Below are 19,016 nucleotides of genomic sequence, written 5' to 3' on the forward strand. Positions count from 1 at the left end.
TCTGCTGTGCAGTAGCTATACATTAGAGGTTATTCAAAGCTTGAAACGTCTTTGCCTGTGTGCAATGTGGTATTTATGGTTGCGACTCATAGAAAATGTATGATCAAAAAGGTAACACAAGCGATCATATTGTTAAGGCACGTGCTATAATTATTAGGGTGTTGTGCATGCATCAGTCATGTCCCTTTGTCCACTCTCCGGCACAGTGAGTTGAGAGACTTCACAGCTGCTGTCCTAACTGAAGTGTGTAGTGACGTGAGGGCCAAACCTCCGTTGCAGCCTCTTACAGGTAAATAACTATATTGATGCTTCAGGTACTTATTATTTATTCACTGTGATGAGTGATGATCACAGTGGGCACCTGATGGATATATCAAAGCAATTATCAAAGAGTAATCTTTTTTCCTGTGCATCAAAACTTTAATAATAATTGTTAATGCAACTATGTCATGGTACCAGCCGGTTGCTGTAGAAAGGTATGCTTTTGTGTGTCTGTACATTATAATGTTTGCTATTATTTCTTGAGCTCTACACTTTCTATGCTTTTTTGCAACAGGTATATATAGCTCCTGCAAATGTTTCTGCTTCAGGATTCTGGGGATGTAGCTAAGGCCAGATAAAGTTGATTGCTAGTTTCCCGTTTCAAGTATTTTCTAAACTGGTGCGGGCGGGTGGCCATTCATTATTCATTATGGCTAAAACCATGACAAAAATGCTAATGAAAATTATGTGAATATTTGAAAATACACACAGTGAAAATAGCCATATAATGAAAATTTTGTGGCACTTTCATTAAAGCATGCGGGCAGAAATGGGAAACTAGCAATCAACTTTGCCTGGCCTAAACATCAGATGGATTTTTTTGATTCCGTCAAAGTTTTTAATACTTTATATCATGGTACCCAAGTATCCTCACTCTATGAGCACAAGAAACAATACTCATTGATTTATAAATTGATCTCAATATTTGTCTATAGCACTTTTGACATCTTAGTGCTAATAATGGGTACTGAGTGGCAAGGCCGGGGTGGCCAGCCCAGTCCCCGGTGAAAAAAAATCAGTCATGTCCCTTCTTGTACACACAAAGTCGGTATAATGAGTTTTAAATACTTCAATTTGCCTATGACTGTGTTTAATTATAATAGAAAGCGTAGAATTCCAGAAAGGGTAATCCCGTTCAAGAAATGATGTGTACTGAAAGCGAACATGTCATTTGCACGGTAAGGGCTCGCGCTAAAAGGTCATGCGGAAAATCTATAATTGCTTTGCACGTGACAAGTGGAGTAGGCGAGTGGAAGTGCTAGAAGTGATTCAGTGATCTACTAAATTAAGCTATAATGACTTAGCTTAACAGTATTGCATGCCCCTCAGCCGTAATAGATGAGTTCACGAGACCAAGATGCAACTCGAGATGTAGACTCTGAGTCAGTAAGCCTGTTGAGTACGATTAAGTCTCACAAGAAAAAGAAGCTTCAGTGGATTCCACCATGTTGGTACATCGACTGTCTGCCTTGTATCAAAGCACGATACGTGCTCGCCTTTATGCTTTTCTTGGGAATATGCAACGTGTATGCACTTCGAGTTAACCTGAGTGTAGCCATTGTACAGATGACTGCTAAATACCCTCACCATGGCCAAAGGTATGATATTGTGTGGTAACTCAATACACTCACTGTCTCTTTAATCACTATAGAAGTTTTGATTGGTCAAATACAGAACAAGGTATAGCTACCATTATGTGAAACTGATTATGCGTACGTGTGTGAGCATAGATAATAGCTTTACAATATATAGTATAGTGTGTGTGTGTGTGTGTGTGTGTGTGTGTGTGTGTGTGTGTGTATGTGTGTGTGTGTGTGTGTGTGTGTGATGGGTGCATGCGTGTAGTTTTGCACCCAGACAACTATTTTTTCTTTTGTGTAGAGGTGAGAAAAAAAGGTCTGGTGGATTTCCAATAGCATTTTTTGTGCAGCTAGGATCTACAATTTTGGGGATTATTGATTAGTGCTGATGAATAGCAAAGGCCTGTTAACAAAGCGAGAACAGAAGAACGGTGCATGGTTGACAAGCCCTTTTAAACTGTGCATCCAATGGCATGCTCCATTTTTCCAATTCTCGTTTCATTAACAATCCATGGCTATTCATCGGCACTAATCAACAATGTAGATCAGGCTACACAAAAATGCTATTGGAGTTTCTGTTCCCACACAAAAGAAGAAAAAGTGGTAGACTAGGGTGCATTGCTATTGAAAGTGAAATCAGATAGCAAAAACTTTTTTCTATAAATGTGTATACCTATACGTAATTGTTTAGTGTTCTGTTCTCAACCAATTTCAACAATTCTCTTCTATATGTCATTTTTTGGTGGATCCATGATGATCAAAGCTTGTTTGTCATAGTGCATTGTGACTGAAGAAAGATATAACGATTGTTCTAAATATATACCTTTGGTGCTAGCTATTATTACTGCAGCCATTTCCTGACTGTTACCTATAATTTCCAGTTTCTAACAATAGGCTGCATGCACCTTTTTGATAGTTGAGACCATTTTTACCTAGAAAGGTGTAATAACCAGAAGCCTTATGTTGTAATTTACTTGTTATTGTGCTTAGCTAAGTAATTTAGTATATATAAATATCACTTGTATTAGCAGATTTACTATTAACTGTACAGTAATAGAACTTCTTTATGCAGCTTGTGTCTTGTAAGTAATCTGTTTAGGGTTTCTTTTGTAAGTATCATGAACCTACCGTGGTTCATAATAGAAATCACCTGTTTTTTGCCAAAATCCTAATAGAACACACACCTAAACACCACCTTAGGAAGCTCCCCCAACCACAAAAGAAGCCTTAAAAGTTAATTGGAAGAAGTATAGGTCCACTGGAAAATATGAAGTCAAAAGAAACCAATAAAAGTACTTTTTAAAATAACTGAAATATATCATTTTGTTCATCTTCTTATTATTATTTTCCACAGGGCTAGAGCAAAATGTGAGTACTTTTTGGGGATAAAAACTACATAACTTTCCTTCCTATTTCTTTCTTCACGTCCATGACCTATTTTTAAATGCATATTACAATGATAACACCCAAATTTGTTTTTTTTAGGTTCACTTTGCCATTGATCTTCTGACTTACTCTCTGCAAGGGTAACCAACATGTTAATATGTGTTAATAAGTATCCAATCTATTCATGTTAACACGTTCATTTGGAAACCCTATATCATTACCTATATTTAACTACAGTATATTAAGTTCATACCAGAGCAACAAGTCACTGGTTGTTAGAGGTAGTTAGCGAGCTTGAAGATGCTAGAGAAGCAGCTTCATGTGATTTTGTGACAAAGGGGAGTAATTTGGCCATTAAAGGTTGATTATTCCTGTTACAAACATAGGGAAGCCATCTGAGAATCAATACCTTATGCTGTCAGCGAATAGAAATGGAGACAAAGTTAAGTCCATGATGCACGTACTGTGGTATGCCAAAAGGCACCTGTCAGACTGAAGCGATGTGTAACAGTGAAAAAAATCAAACCCGTAGCCTTAGCTGTTATTGAGTTAGCGTTACGCTTGTCTGAAAGCATCAGTTACTTAGTAAATTTTTTAGCAACTTATTGGGAGCATTTCTGGCCTTACTGCAGGCACTTTTGGGCTTGGTTATACCTACTACTATTACCAAAGTGATATTGTAAGGCTGGTTTCTGGTCAACATTTTTATGTGACAAAGTGCAAACATCCATGATCCCTACTACTGTACTAGGTATTTGTTTTTATATCTATATACAGGTTGGGTTTTGGCTAGTTTCTTCTATGGTTACATATTCACTCAACTTCCTGGAGGATGGCTGGCTACCAAATTTGGTGGGAAATACGTGTTTGGTATTGGTGTACTGGTGACATCATTACTTACCCTAATCATACCACAAATGGCCTACCTCAATCTCTGGGCACTGGTTGCTTGTCGATTTGTAATAGGGTTTTTTGAAGTGAGGAAAATACAACTAGTCGATTTATTATGTGGTGGTAATTTAGGGAGTGACATTTCCAGCATGGAATGCAATGTTTGGAAAATGGGCACCACCACTGGAGAGAACTGGGATGGCAACAATTGTCTTAGCAGGTAATTAACTTATATTGGAATATAACACTACTATTCTAATATAACTATCAGTCTAAACTGTTCCAGTAGAAGGATGATTTTTGATAATGTTTGTTAGCCTATTCTCACATGCACTAAACTTATGATGAACTAATTGTTGGGTGTGCTTGTTTCCTTTTGTCCTGTAGAAGTTTGTAAACTTGTCCATATAGCACTTTCCAAGTGCTGACCATAGACATTTGCCTTGGACAGACTAGTTGGTACTGAACATGGTATGTCTTGTGAGATTTTAGCTACCAATAATAAGCTACATGGCCTTGTGCCAGCAAATACCACCCTTGTTCATTTTAAAGGCTCCTACCCTGCCACACTCACATGACTCATGATACAGCTAACCTTAAGAAAACCATATGTGGCTAAAAAATCGATCTAATCTGGACAGCCATAGCAGTCCAAGATTTTGTATAGATATTCATCTGTGGATCACTTTCCAAATGAGTGTTACTATTCAGTGGACTGGACTACTGGACTGGAACACTGGACTGGACTACTGGACTGACATATTTTTGGTTTTTGCACATTTTATAGTTGGATTTACGGAGTCTTGCTAGTAAGTACCCTTAGAGCACCTACAAATGCTGAAGACAAACTAGTATTTTTAAAAATTGTTAATTTAAAAATGAAGTAGGGATCTGTGCAATAAAAAGTATTGAAACAAGAGATGAATAATGGTGTTACAGCATAGCTCAGTGGTAAAGTCCCTACTTTGGCACATTTGCTATTATTTTGTTCAATGCCAAAGTAGGGACTTCCCACTCAGCTATGCTGTAACACCATCATTCATCTCTTGTTTCACTACTTTTTATTGCATAGATCCCTACTTCATTTTTAAATTAACAATTTTTAAAAATACTAGTTTGTCTTCAGCATTTGTAGGTGCCCTAAAGGTACGTACTAGCAAGACTCCGTAAATCCAACTATAAAATGTGCAAAAACCAAAAATATGTCAGTCCAGTAGTCCAGTCCAGTGTTCCAGTCCAGTGTTCCAGTCCAGTGTTCCAGTCCAGTGTTCCAGTCCAGTGTTCCAGTCCAGTGTTCCAGTCCAGTAGTCCAGTCCACTGAATAGTAACGCCCTTTCCAAAATAATCATTTAGTTAAAACTGAATTCGCTCTTTGAGGCATGAAGGGACATCACAGGAGCCAGTACAGGAATTTGTAAATGTTAAAAGCTAACCATAAATTATAAGGATAACTGAAGTAGAGAGATTGATTCCTGTTTGCTATTGACATGGTGTCACTGGTCAGATGGTACATAACTGTGCTAAAACCATTTTATAAATGTTTTATATTATAACATTGGCAGCATCTTTGGTCTGTTCATGGTACATTATGTTGTAAACTACCAGCAGAAAGCGCCCTATCATGCAGGTTACACTTTCAGTTTCTGTACTGCACTTAATTTTTCCTGTAAGCAAAACCACATAGTTGAATTGGGAAGTTTGTATATATATATATCAAGACACACGGTAGTGTGTCGTGCGGCCCAAGAAGCCGGCGCGTAACACCCGTGAGTATATTGACAGGAAGAAAGAAAACGCAATTTTCGCACCTCCGTAGCTCTGTGCTTCCTTGATGAAACAAGACGATTTTTGCTGTGGACATTCCCTCCAACTGCAGCACTCCACATTCCAAATTTGAGCGAAATCGCTTCGCGCGTTCCCGAGATATGCGACTTCAAAAATTGGCTCAGTTTCTTCGTTTTTTTCTTCTTCTTATTTTTCTTTTTCTTGTCGCACACTTACAAAAACTGCTATAAAACACGAACGCGTTATCCGATTGCCTTGAAATTTGGCACACAGAAAGGGGATATAAAGGTGCATCTCGGTACCAACTTTGGCTGGAATACGATAAGCAGGCAAAGAGTTATGAGCGATTATTAACGAAAAATAACACCAATATGTTGTCACGCCTACAGGGTAAACCGCGTATGGGAAGAAACTGAAAATCGGTGGGTGAATAGGTTAACTATTGAACCTCAAACCTTTTGTGGTTTGAAAGAAATCGAGCTAAAAACCAGGAAGATACAACGAAAAAACCAACAGTGTGTAACAATTACGCAATCGAGATCAGCTAATAAAAAAACGACAGCTTGCCACGCCTACCAGATAAACCGCTTAGGGTAATGCTTTGAAAATCGTTGTACAGATGGAGTAATCATCTTAGAAAGGCTCATCAATGGTGTAGAAGAATCAGACTTAAAGCCACGGAGTTATAACACGAAATCCAACTTGGTGCGGCAAGTGCGAGATCGAGATACTCTAATAGAGCAGTCATCCTAATAGAGCAGTCACCCTGAAGAGAATTCAAGAGATCAGCTAGAAATAAGAAACCTGTATAGAGATCAGCTACACACAAGTCACCCTGTAGAGAGATCAGCTAGAAGAAGTTACCTTGTAGGGAGTTCATGCAACTATGGAAAGAGATAGTTCAGCTAGAAAAAATCACCTTGTAGAGTTCGGCTACAAAGAAACCACCATGTAGAGAGTTCAGCTACAAACAAATCGCCCTGTGGAGAGATCAATAGAAGAAGTTAACTTGCAAAGAGTTCAGCTACAAAGAAACCATCATGTAGAGAGTTCAGCTACAAACAAATCTCCCTGTAGAGAGATTAGCTAGAAGAAGTTACCTTGTAGAGAGTTCAGCTACAAAGAAACCATCATGTAGAGAGTTCAGCTACAAACAAATCTCCCTGTAGAGAGATCAGCTAGAAGAAGTTACCTTGTAGAGAGTTCGGTTTCAAACAAATCACACTGTAGAAAGATCAGCTAGAAGAGGTCACCTTGTAGAGAGTTCAGTTACAAAAAAACCACCATGTAGAGAGCTCAGCTACAAACTAGTGACCTTGTAGAGACATCAGCTAGAAGAAGGTACCTTGTAGAGAGTTCAGCTACAAAGAAACCATTCTTTAAAGAGCTCAGCTGCAAACAAATCACCTGTAAAGGATTCAGCTACAAATAAATCACCCTGTAGAAAGATGAGCTAGAAAAAGTTACCTTGTAGAGAGTTCAGTTACAAAGAAACCACCATGTAGAGAATTCAGCTACAAACTAGTGACCCTGTAAAGACATCAGCTAGAAGAAGTTACCTTGAGAGAGTTCAGCTACAAAGAAACCATTATTTAAAGAGCTCAGCTGCAAACAAATCACCTATACAGAATTCAACTACAAACAAATCACCATGTAGAAAGATCAGCTAGAAGAAGTTAACTTGTAGAGAGTTCAGCTACAAAGAAACCATCGTTTAGAGAGTTCAGCTTCAAACAAATCACCTGTAGAGAGTTCAGCTACAAACAAATCTCCCTGTAGAGAGATCAGCTAGAAGAAGTTACCTTGTAGATCGTTCAGCTACAAACAAATCACCCTGTAGAGAGATCAGCTAGAAGAAGTTACCTTGTAGAGAGTTCAGCTACAAAGAAACGACCATGTAGAGAGTTCAGCTGCAAAGAAATCACCCTGTATAAAATTCTGCCACGAACAAATTGCCCTGTAGAAAGATCAGTTAGAAGAAGTTACCTTGTAGAGAGTTCAGCTACAAAGAAACCATTCTGTAAAGAGCTCAGCTGCAAACAAATCACCTGTACAGAATTCAGCTACAAACAAATCACCCTGTAGAGAGATCAGCTAGAAGAAATTACTTTGTAGAGAGTTCAGCTACAAAGAAACCACCATGTAGAGAGTTCAGCTGCAAACAAATCACCCTGTAGAAAATACAGCCACAAACAAATTGCCCTGTAGAAAGATCAGTTAGAAGAAGTTACCTTTTAGAGAGTTCAGCTACAAAGAAACCACCCTGTAGAGAGATCAGCTAGAAGAAGTTACCTTGTAGATCGTTCAGCTACAAACAAATCACCCTGTAGAAAGATCAGCTAGAAGAAGTTACCTTGTAGAGAGTTCAGCTACAAAGAAACCACCATGTAGAGAGTTCAGCTGCAAAGAAATCACCCTGTAGAAAATTCTGCCAAAAACAAATTGCCCTGTAGAAAGATCAGTTAGAAAAAGTTACCTTTTAGAGAGTTCAGCTACAAAGAAACCATTCTGTAAAGAGCTCAGCTGCAAACAAATCACCTGTACAGAATTCATCTACAAACAAATCACACTGTAGAGAGATCAGCTAGAAGAAGTTAACTTGTAGAGAGTTCAGCTACAACGAAACCATCATTTAGAAAGTTCAGCTTCAAGCAAATCACCTGTAGAGAGTTCAGTTATAAACAAATCTCCCTGTAGAGAGATCAGCTAGAAGAAGTTACCTTGTAGAGAGTGAAGCTACAAACAAATCACCCTATTGAAAGATCAGCTAGAAGAAGTCAACTTGTAGAAAGTTCAGTTACAAAGAAACCACCATGTAGAGAGTTCAGCTACAAACTAGCCACCTTGTAGAGACATCAGCTAGAAAAGTTACCTTTTAGAGAGTTCAGCTACAAAGAAACCATTCTGTAAAGAGCTCAGCTGCAAACAAATCACCTGTACAGAATTCAGCTACAAACAAATCACCCTGTAGAGAGATCAGCTAGAAGAAATTACCTTGTAGATAGTTCAGCTACAAACAAATCTCCCTGTAGAGAGATCAGCTAGAAGAAATTACCTTGTAGAGAGTTCAGCTACAAAGAAACCATTCTGTAAAGAGCTCAGCTACAAACAAATCACCTGTACAGAATTCAGCTACAAACAAATCACCCTGTAGAGAGATCAGCTAGAAGAAATTACCTTGTAGATAGTTCAGCTACAAACAAATCACTCTGTAGAAAGATCAGTTAGAAGAAGTTACCTTTTAGAGAGTTCAGCTACAAAGAAACCATTTTGTAAAGAGCTCAGCTGCAAACACATCGCCTGTACAGAATTCAGCTACGAACAAATCACCCTGTAGAGAGATCAGCTAGAAGATATTACCTTGTAGATAGTTCAGCTACAAACAAATCACTCTGTAGAAAGATCAGTTAGAAGAAGTTACCTTTTAGAGAGTTCAGCTACAAAGAAACCATTTTGTAAAGAGCTCAGCTGCAAACAAATCACCTGTACAGAATTCAGCTACAAACAAATCACCCTGTAGAGAGATCAGCTAGAAGAAATTACCTTGTAGATAGTTCAGCTACAAACAAATCACGCTGTAGAAAGATCAGTTAGAAGAAGTTACTTTGTAGAGAGTTCAGCTACAAAGAAACCATTTTGTAAAGAGCTCAGCTGCAAACACATCGCCTGTACAGAATTCAGCTACGAACAAATCACCCTGTAGAGAGATCAGCTAGAAGAAGTTACCTTGTAGATAGTTCAGCTACAAACAAATCTCCCTGTAGAGAGATCAGCTAGAAGAAATTGCCTTGTAGAGAGTTCAGCTACAAAGAAACCATCATGTGGAGAGTTCAGCTGCAAAGAAATCACCACTGCCCAAATTTCAAGGCAATAGCTCTTTCCATCTGAAGTTATCAATTGTCAAAGTTGGCAAATTGGATGTGTGTGGAAGGCCCCTTTTTGCAAATCCGGTCACATATGTATTATATATATAATTTGTACATTTACTGATAAAATATTTAAAGTATATCTACTTCATCTTTACTTCTTCCTGTAGTAAAGAAAAAAAACATAGGTTAAAAAAGTCCCAAAGCTGGCCATAGGCCGGCTTTGGGGTATACAAATACAAAAAGAAATGAAATCTAATCCAAAACAGCCAAGCTGTAAAAAAAGTGTGCGGCCCTCAGAAAGGCTATGGTGAAAAAATATGTGAAATCCAAGGTGGCGGCCAAGAAATGGCTGTGATGGTAGGTTAATGGTAAAAATTTTAATAACGACAATTCAGGTGAATTTTTGTGCCGCTTCACAAAATTTACCTGAATTGTCATTATTAAAATTTTTACCATTAACCTACCATCACAGCCATTTCTTGGCCGCCACCTTGGATTTCACATCTTTTTTCACCATAGCCTTTCTGAGGGCCGCACACTTTTTTTACAGCTTGGCTGTTTTGGATTAGATATATATATATATAAGCCACATTTACACAGGGTGACTGTTATTAATAGGGTAAATGATTGCTCTAGTCTATAATATCCTTTTGTTTGAGAGGTGTCTCCAAGAAATTATACTACTGCAACTAAACTTTTATCCATATAAATATTTTTCAAAATCAACCATGTTGGTGCAAAATCCTAACTGGCACAAAATCCTAACTTGAGATACCTCCAGCATGACGTTGCTGTACTAACAATTATCACACTAAACTTGCCCTGAACTTGTCAGGTCTTCTTTTGGCTGGTGGAAGGTTTTCTGACAGCCTGTGTGCTGGAGAGTGTTCAAAGACTATGGACAGACAAGCTGGCTGCTGAATGTGTCATATTTATTTAATTGTTTTGTAAGATTTCAGCTTATCATGAACCATGGTAGTCGTTCATAATAGACATGCCTATGTTTTTTTTCCAGAATCCTAATAGAACGCTCAACTTAACACCACCGTAGAAATCTCTTCCAACCTCTAAAGCAGCCTTAGAAGTTAATATGGAAGCAGTTTAGGTCCACTAGCAAAGATGAAGTCAAAAGGACCTAATAAAACTACTTTTTTTTAAAGAACTGAAATCTGCCATTTGGAGTCATTTTGTTCATCTTATTCTTTTTTTTTTCACTGATATACAGGAAATTTCAAGAGCATAGGCAGGGGTGTTTGGATGGTTCGGACGAACCCCCTTTTTCAGAGGTAGAAATTTTTTAAATGAAAAAATCACACCAAACTCGCAGCCTTAGAGCTCTCCAGTAGCTGCTTGCTCACTGGTACGGATATGCACTAACTGTGAATATTTGATGTATATTTACATGATAAATGCACGTTTGTTTGTCACATGTTGCGGGCACGTGATGTCTCTCGAATATATTGAAGTACAATTCAAGTCTGAAGCTACTGACCATCAACAGCAGGACCAAGAATAATGTCGATTTTCAAAGCCACGGATTCAAGTGTGGAGAGCTTCGGTGTGTCTGGAAATGAAAGTTGGCCATCAGTATGCTAATTTCAGGTGATGCCTCAGAATACTAGTCAACTCTGAAGATACTGGCCATCAAAAGGACAGGGCAACCAAGAATAATGTTTATTTTCGGATTAAAGTTCTGGTGTGTCAGGAAGTGAAAGTTGGCGCCAGTATGCTATCTAGAAGTAAAGATAAAGATTAATAAGAAATGCAGTAGTTTTATAGTATCTATGAGCTGTATAAACAGCAGTGTGTAGGTTTTAGCTAGTTAGATGCACAAACACACCTTTTAATGTTACTGCCTAAGGGCAGTATGCATTATTTTCGTTCAAATATGGTCTAGGGGAAAACCCAGGTATTCCCCCAAGACATCTTCGAATCCGAACCCCCTTCTAGATAATCCTGGCTACACCTCTGAATCTGTTCACTCTTAGGGAATAAAAACTGCATAGCTTTTCATGTTACATCTTTCTTCATGTCCATGACCTATTTTTAAATGCATATTGCAATGTTAACATCTCCTTTGAAGCAAATTTGCTTCTTGTCCCTTCACTTCGCTGACTTAGTTTCTGCAAGGGTAACCAATGTGTTAATAGTGTTAAATAGAATCCAATTTATTCACATTAACATGTTCATTTGGAAACCCCATTTCATTACCTATATTTAACCACGGTATATGTTCATACCAGAGCAACAATGTTGTTGTGTACCACTGTGTACTTGACTTATTGTGTTCACATAGACTAACTTGATATACATGTTTAGTACTGTGTAATATCAAGCACCACCAGCACCTCTTATTATCATGTTAGCTATCCATAAATGGATTTATAAAAAGTAGTGTAAAAATAATTTTAACATGGGAATAGAGGTCGCTGAAAAAAGTAAAGAAACAAAGAGTCAAATAAGCCAGCATGTTTAACACACAGAGATCTCTATTTGGACTCAAATAAACATTTATACGGAAGCATTCTCAGTACTTATCTGCCCCTGATTTATGAAGAAACTATACTATTTTTTTCCTTAGTTTCTACCATATCCATTGAGTCCCAATAGAGATCTCCGTGTGTTTAACATGCTGACTCTTTTGTTTCTTTACTTTTTCAGCGATCTCTATTCCCATGTTTTAATTTTTTAAATTTATTTTTACACTATTTACTGTTCCTATCAGGCTGTATCTAAAATGGCAGGAGACTTTACAAGGAAGATCATGAATAGCTCTATCTTTGGTGAAAAGTTGATGTGCGTAGCTGCCAGGGCTGTGCTAAATACATTTTCAGTGATTTAGAATAATGCATCCATATTGGACAATTTTTCCAATATTCAGTCACAAATCCAATTATTGTCTGCCCATTATTCCCAAAATTATTGCATATTCTGTGGGCTCCTTCTAATTTTGTCAGCTTCATATACTTACCTGAGATAGATTTATAACACATACTAATAAACTGTTATCACCATGGATAACTGAAGTTGGCCCGGTGTTTTGTAGCTGGAATGTGATCAAATGATTACTCTATTGTATATACGTAAGTCTTATGCCACAATAAACATGTTTTCCTTATATTATAGGTTCCATCATCGGTAACATCATTGCTTTTCCACTGTCTGGGGTACTATGTGATACTATGGGATGGCCATGGGTATTCTATTGTTTTGGTGAGCGTGTAAACACACAATTTACTTTTATTGTTGATATGCTGTTGTCATAGGTTGTGCTGGAGTTGTGTGGTTTGTAGCCTGGCTCTTTCTAGTATTTGATACACCTGCCAGTCATCCACGAATTTCTCCTGAAGAACAACATTACATAGAGGTAGCAATTGAAACTGAATTACTGAAAAAGAGCACATCCAAGGTCATTTATAGTTGTGGTAGTGTATACTAGTAACATGGATATACACAGGACCTGCCAACTCCCTGGAAAGCAATTTTCACATCTCCGCCATTTCTAGGGATAATAGTTGGTCACTTTGCAGGGACGTGGGGCTTCTACACACTGATCACTTGTTTACCTACTTTCCTTAACCAAACACTCTGTCTGGATATTCAAAAGGTATGCAGCTTCTTGTCCTGATTTATTATGTACAATTGTACATAGTATAACAATCCAAGAATAGGCTAACAACACTCATTACATGTATAATGTGCACACTTTCAGATGCACAAAGTACACACATACACACATGTACAACACAAATGCACCATAAAACTTGTTACTCTGTTACTGTAAACAACGAAAGTTTGAGCTTGGTGAATCAGCATGCGAACGAAGCAGGTTGGCAGATAAAAGTTTGGTGAATTTACCATGCAGCTAATATAGAACAATAATATTACACTGAATAGCTAATTGGCAAATAAAGTTAAGTTTACTCCTTCGCCAAATTCTCCGCCAAACTTTAGTCACTCCAAACTTTCATCTTTTCTGGTACAGTATGTACTACCCCATAGACTACACATTGACACCATTGAATCCCAATCTCTGTAGATAAACTATAATTAAAATTTGTGATTTGTCAAAACTGAATTCTCTGATAAGATCAGTTGTACTTTTCAGTATTCATAATTTCAATATTGTCATGTCACTCAGAATGGTCTCTACTCTGCAATACCTTATATGTGTATGGCAGTGGTGTCATTGTCATGTGGACAAGTGACAGATTTGTTGAGGCAGCATAAAGTAGTTACCACCACTGTGATCAGGAAGATTAACACTACTGTCAGTAAGTGTACTACTGTATGTAGTACATGTACTGCAAAATTTATGACTTGTAAAAAAAGTTTGTGGAATTTTTTAAACTAAATATCAGAACTTATCATGTCATATTTTATTACCATTTTATAACAACGTGTATAACAAGGTGTATTAATTTTAGTGTACATATAAAGCCATCCACTAAAATTTTACTTCACAAGTATTTGAGCACCATAATGCCTGCAATAGGCATACACAGTTTTTCAAGGTAGAATAAAGTCTCGCATGCACAGCTTTCCTGTCCATGCCCTTTGTTTTAACTTGCATTCCTGTACACAGATTAGGATAGACAGATGTATTTTCCCAGAATCCTAAGCATTATGGAGCAGCATGTGAACTTTTGCAAGGTCAAGCAATAATGTTTTTGTTGGTCACATTGTATTTATGTGTGAGGTATATTTAAAAGCAAGACTTTGGTTTTATAGTGATGGCTAAATTGTGTGTTGCTATTATTTACTGTGTGATATTTCATATATGGTATTTGGTGTCCACCCTTGAGTGCACATCGTAAATTCTACCATTTTATATTTAGGTATGATCATTCCTGGTATATTTTTACTATTATGTGGCTACTATGGAAGTACCACAAAGTGGGCAATAGTATTTCTATCTTTAGCAATTGGATTTATTGGGTTTTCTGGATCTGGTGTAAGCATTAATAATCTGGACATTGCACCAAAGTATGCCGGCATATTGATGGGCATAGCCAACACAATTGGCACGATCCCAGGATTTGTTGGTCCACAGGTGGCTAAGTTTATAGCCAAAAAAGTTAGTGTGAAAATGTATGAGAGTACTTATATACAGGTGGTTGTTTATGCATGCAAAAGTAGTCAAGCTATAAAAAAGAGTGTATAGCCTTCAAAAGCTGTGCATTATTAAATTTATATTATTGCATTCATTTCTTAGCTGGCACCTTTAATATAATATTATACTTTTTACAACTTGGCTGTTTTATATGGATTTATATTATGCATAGGCAAGAAATTGCTGTTTAGCGAAATTACTATTAGGTAGATTTAAACCCTGAACTTTCAGAAATAAAGAGAGCTGAACAGTCATGACAGCAGTGGTTAAGGGTTTGGGTGTTAGGTGTGGAGGTCACTACTTTGAACCATGAACAATTTTTCAACGTTTTTCCTGAACTTTTTTACCCTTCGGTGACTGTTCTATTGCCCTACACTGTATTTTGTAACTCTGTAGCTGTTGCTCTGACAATCACAAAAGGTTTGCATTCTGATGGATAATCTATGTAGTATGTACACACCAAATTTTAAGTTATTCCCATAAACAGTTTTACCCTATAAGTTTGACAGAAAATTGATATTATTTATGTAAATAATTTTATTGATTAGTATCACCAAGTTTAGTGCATGAATTCACCTTCATACTCTGTCTGTATGTGTAAGGCAATCAATTAAGAGTTCGCGTTTTATGTTTTTAACAAAAAGAAGGAAAAATTAATTCCAAACTCTCGTAACTTTTTAAGAAGAAAAAGTGAAGAAAAATTGAAATTTTGGCTGCCCATATCTTGGGAATGGCTGGAGTGATTTCAGTCAAATTTAAGGACTGTAGCCTGCCTTATCTTTTGGACAGCTATGATGCAATAATGGTATGATTTGAAGAAGGGACCATTGAGCTATGCATGCATGAAAACTTTCTTCCTGACAGTATGAGGCACACTGGCTTTCTTGGCTGCACAGTGCACTACTTTTATAAACTACTTAATGGCCAGTTGCCACATAGCCAGCCACTGTTGAAAATTTGCTTGCTCATAACAAAGGAAACACATGCAGTTAACCATTGTTAATGAAAAAGGTATTTTCTAAAGTAGATTGTTAGTGTAGTGTAGCATCACCGTTAACATACATAATTAATTTAAGACACAAAGTACTTTATTAATTTTGCTAGGGTTCTTACCATGTTCAAAATTAATATCTATTGGGCTACAATGAATCACATAATAGCTAATAGATTTGTATTAAGATAAAGCCATAGATATGTAGTGCCTGAATGTACATAGTTAACAGCTTGTGAGATTTAGTATCAAACAGTATGGTAGTACTGTTTAAGTATGGATTCCCCTGAAAATGACGCGCGCCACCTAAAATTCCACCTTTAAAAACCATCCTAGAGACATCTTACGCCATGAAAATCACCTTTACAGAATAGTATTAGTCCATCTAACATGAAATACAGCATTAAAAACAAGAAAACACTTACCGGTGACTGGATATAGAATTTTAAACTAACCTCCAAAACTAGAAGTTTCATCTCACTCACTAACCACAGTCACAAGCCTAGAGCCCAAATGAAGCAGTGCATGGTCACCATTTTACACCACAACAACAAACTCACCGGTGGAATGAGCCTTTTTGGGGTTCCGACAAGTGTATGCCCTGTGCGCCTTGTCTTTCCTTTTACCGGTATCTTCAATCAGGTTGGTTGTCTTCTTCTTCAAGCATTGAAACCACACCGAGGCATTAATTTTCTGTATCAACTCTTTTCTGTAGACACCACAAAATTATTTCAGAAAGCACTTGTGCTGCTGAAAGAGTGGGGCGCTTATAATTTCAAGTGTTGCACATGAAATCTATGGTGAAACATTAAGGCTGCTGAGTTGTCACTTCGACTTTTGCCAATGCCTGGACTGCAATCGATGGAGAGATTTGTTACTTAATAGAACAGACTGATACTCGATGGCTTGTTCCTCTGAACACACTGACTCAGCTGGACGGCGAGACGAATGGCGAGATCAGTGAGTGATTGGATAGTACTCAAGTGGAAATTGTATTACTTCATCCTGTTAGTCGAGACTAAGCTCCAGACAACTGAAAGGGCCTGTTCATTCAAAGGCCTTGGTGAATAGAATGCGGACCATCGTAGCTACTGAGACAGGTCATAGATCTGAGCGCCACTGCTACTACGATCAAAAGAAAGCTATGCACGCTACTACAGGCCTATGTACTTCCCATTTTGGCACAGTACGTACTTTAATAAGCTGTACAGGAACTTAATAGTTAGCTCACAAGTTACACTGTAACTAGCTGTGCTACAACAAAAAAAAACTAAACAAACTAGTATTTTTTTTAAAATTGTTAATTTAGAAATGAAGTAGGGATCTGTGCAATAAAAAGTAGTGAAACAAGAGATGAATGATGGTATTACAGCATAGCTCAATGGGAAAGTCCCTACTTTGGCACATTAGCTATAATTTTGCTCAATGTCAAAGTAGGGACTTTCCCACCAAGCTATGCTATAATACCATCATTCATCCTTGTTTTACTACTTTTTATTGCATAGATCCCTGCTTCATTTCTAAATTAACAATTTTTAAAAATACTAGTATATTTGAAACTATATAGGGGTTTGTTGAGTAAGTCATGCACATATTGTGAAGTATGCTCATGCATTCTATGATTGTGCACACAATAGTGACTAATATATATTTTGTGTAACTGTTATTATATCAAATGATTTAGCCAAGTTTTGAGACATGTAATGATAGCTGCAATGATAGCTGCAATGATCCTACTACCATTGAAGTCTACCGACAAGAATGGACTCTTGTTTTTATTATTGCAGCTGAAGTGTATGTATTTGGAACTATAATATACTTATTACTGGGTAGTGGTGAGAAACAATGGTGGGCAGATGGTGTTGAGCATGGAGACAACAAAAAGACTATCCAAATATCTTCACCATCGTTGTTTTCCATCCCTAAAGACATGTCATCGAACAATTCAACTAAAAATATCAATTCCTCATAAGTGTGATTTTAAACTTGCGTGTGTTTATAACTTGTTCATGTTTATAACATAGCTGAGCATGTAAGAACAATGTGGTATGAAAATGTAATTATACCATTTGTATACAGCTATGTATTTGCACAATAAAGATACACTGAGATCTACATGTGAGAATCCAGAGAACAATGAAGGATACAGCAGGGGAAAATTACAGAAATTCCAACCTCCTGAGTAAGTACTGTTATGCATACATACATATGGTACTACACAAAGCAACACAGTCAAGAAATAAATATCACAAGGATTGCAATTTATGTGGAAAGTTTCATAATCATATCACAAAGTGCATATTTTTTTGCAATACACCACTCTACTACCATGCTTTTAGCCACTTCAAAGGCTTGGAACAAAATACCCTGTCACATTAAAAGCTGGCTCAGCCCACATCAAGGGTTTTAAAGCACTTAATTACAATAATTCTATATAACACGTGCATTCATGATCTGCCTAGTATGTGTCCATCAGGTGGACATGCATATCAAGCAGACCGGCCACTCAATTCCCATTTTTGTGTACACACTTTATTTTTAGAGTGCACATAGCCACATACATATGTATCATGATACAACATATATACCATCCAGGTGCTACCCATATTCATACACTGTGGATCTGATGCAAACAATTTAAACTACAATTTGTAATCAATGTAGGAACATTTTAGCAAACACAGCTTGATGCGTGTATATATATTTCTAAAGTTTGTGAACTGTTTTCTAGTCTGATAGAAACATACAGTCGTATATTGCATACTACTGTAATGTGATGTATAACTTTTACATTGTAACTCATTGACTGAAGAGAGACAATTTATAGTAAAATTACATTTGCTAAGAAGCATATAGTAACCATATTATACTTTTGCTGCATATGATTTGTTTGCACTATACTCTTTTTGTTTCTCCAATTATCAGTGGCAGATCCAAAGAAAGGAGGAGGGGCACTTCCCCCTCAAAATATTTTTCTATACACATGAGATTGAGATACTCTAATAAAACAGTCAGTCACATACTCTAATAGAACAGTCACTGCATGTAACACTACTAAGAACCCTCCACTGAGTATGCATGAAAAGTTGCATCTGCATCACCAACCCATTGGCACACTTAACTATATAGCCTGCTAAGACTTTTTTGCAATTAAATTCACTTGGTCCTTTGTGGCTATGTCATTCTTATACTTTAGGCTTATAGCTGAACTCATGACTGTCACTGGTAGCTTTCAATGTAGAACACATAAAAGTATGATTTATTAGATATTTGAATTCTACTCTATATCACAAAAATCAGTCCTGAAACACATAAAATACTCCCTGCTTTATATTGCTACCTACTAGTCTGGTCATGGT

The 19,016-nt window shown here is 37.2% G+C and overlaps 1 protein-coding gene across 1 annotated transcript; it reads left to right on the forward strand.

Annotated features, from left to right (window-relative positions):
* Positions 1 to 1,281: 1,281 nt before the first annotated feature.
* Positions 1,282 to 17,757, forward strand: LOC136249594 (sialin-like). Its single transcript, XM_066041656.1, has 10 exons — positions 1,282 to 1,640; positions 1,694 to 1,722; positions 3,786 to 3,985; positions 4,032 to 4,119; positions 12,680 to 12,766; positions 12,820 to 12,962; positions 13,011 to 13,160; positions 13,695 to 13,827; positions 14,392 to 14,630; positions 17,342 to 17,757. Exons 1-10 carry the CDS (start codon positions 1,381 to 1,383, stop codon positions 17,627 to 17,629), a joined length of 1,617 nt encoding a protein of 538 aa, XP_065897728.1. The 5' UTR covers positions 1,282 to 1,380; the 3' UTR covers positions 17,630 to 17,757.
* The last annotated feature ends 1,259 nt before the right edge of the window (positions 17,758 to 19,016 follow it).

The sequence above is a fragment of the Dysidea avara genome, chromosome 3 (genome assembly GCF_963678975.1).
Source record: "Dysidea avara chromosome 3, odDysAvar1.4, whole genome shotgun sequence".
NCBI lineage: Eukaryota > Metazoa > Porifera > Demospongiae > Dictyoceratida > Dysideidae > Dysidea > Dysidea avara.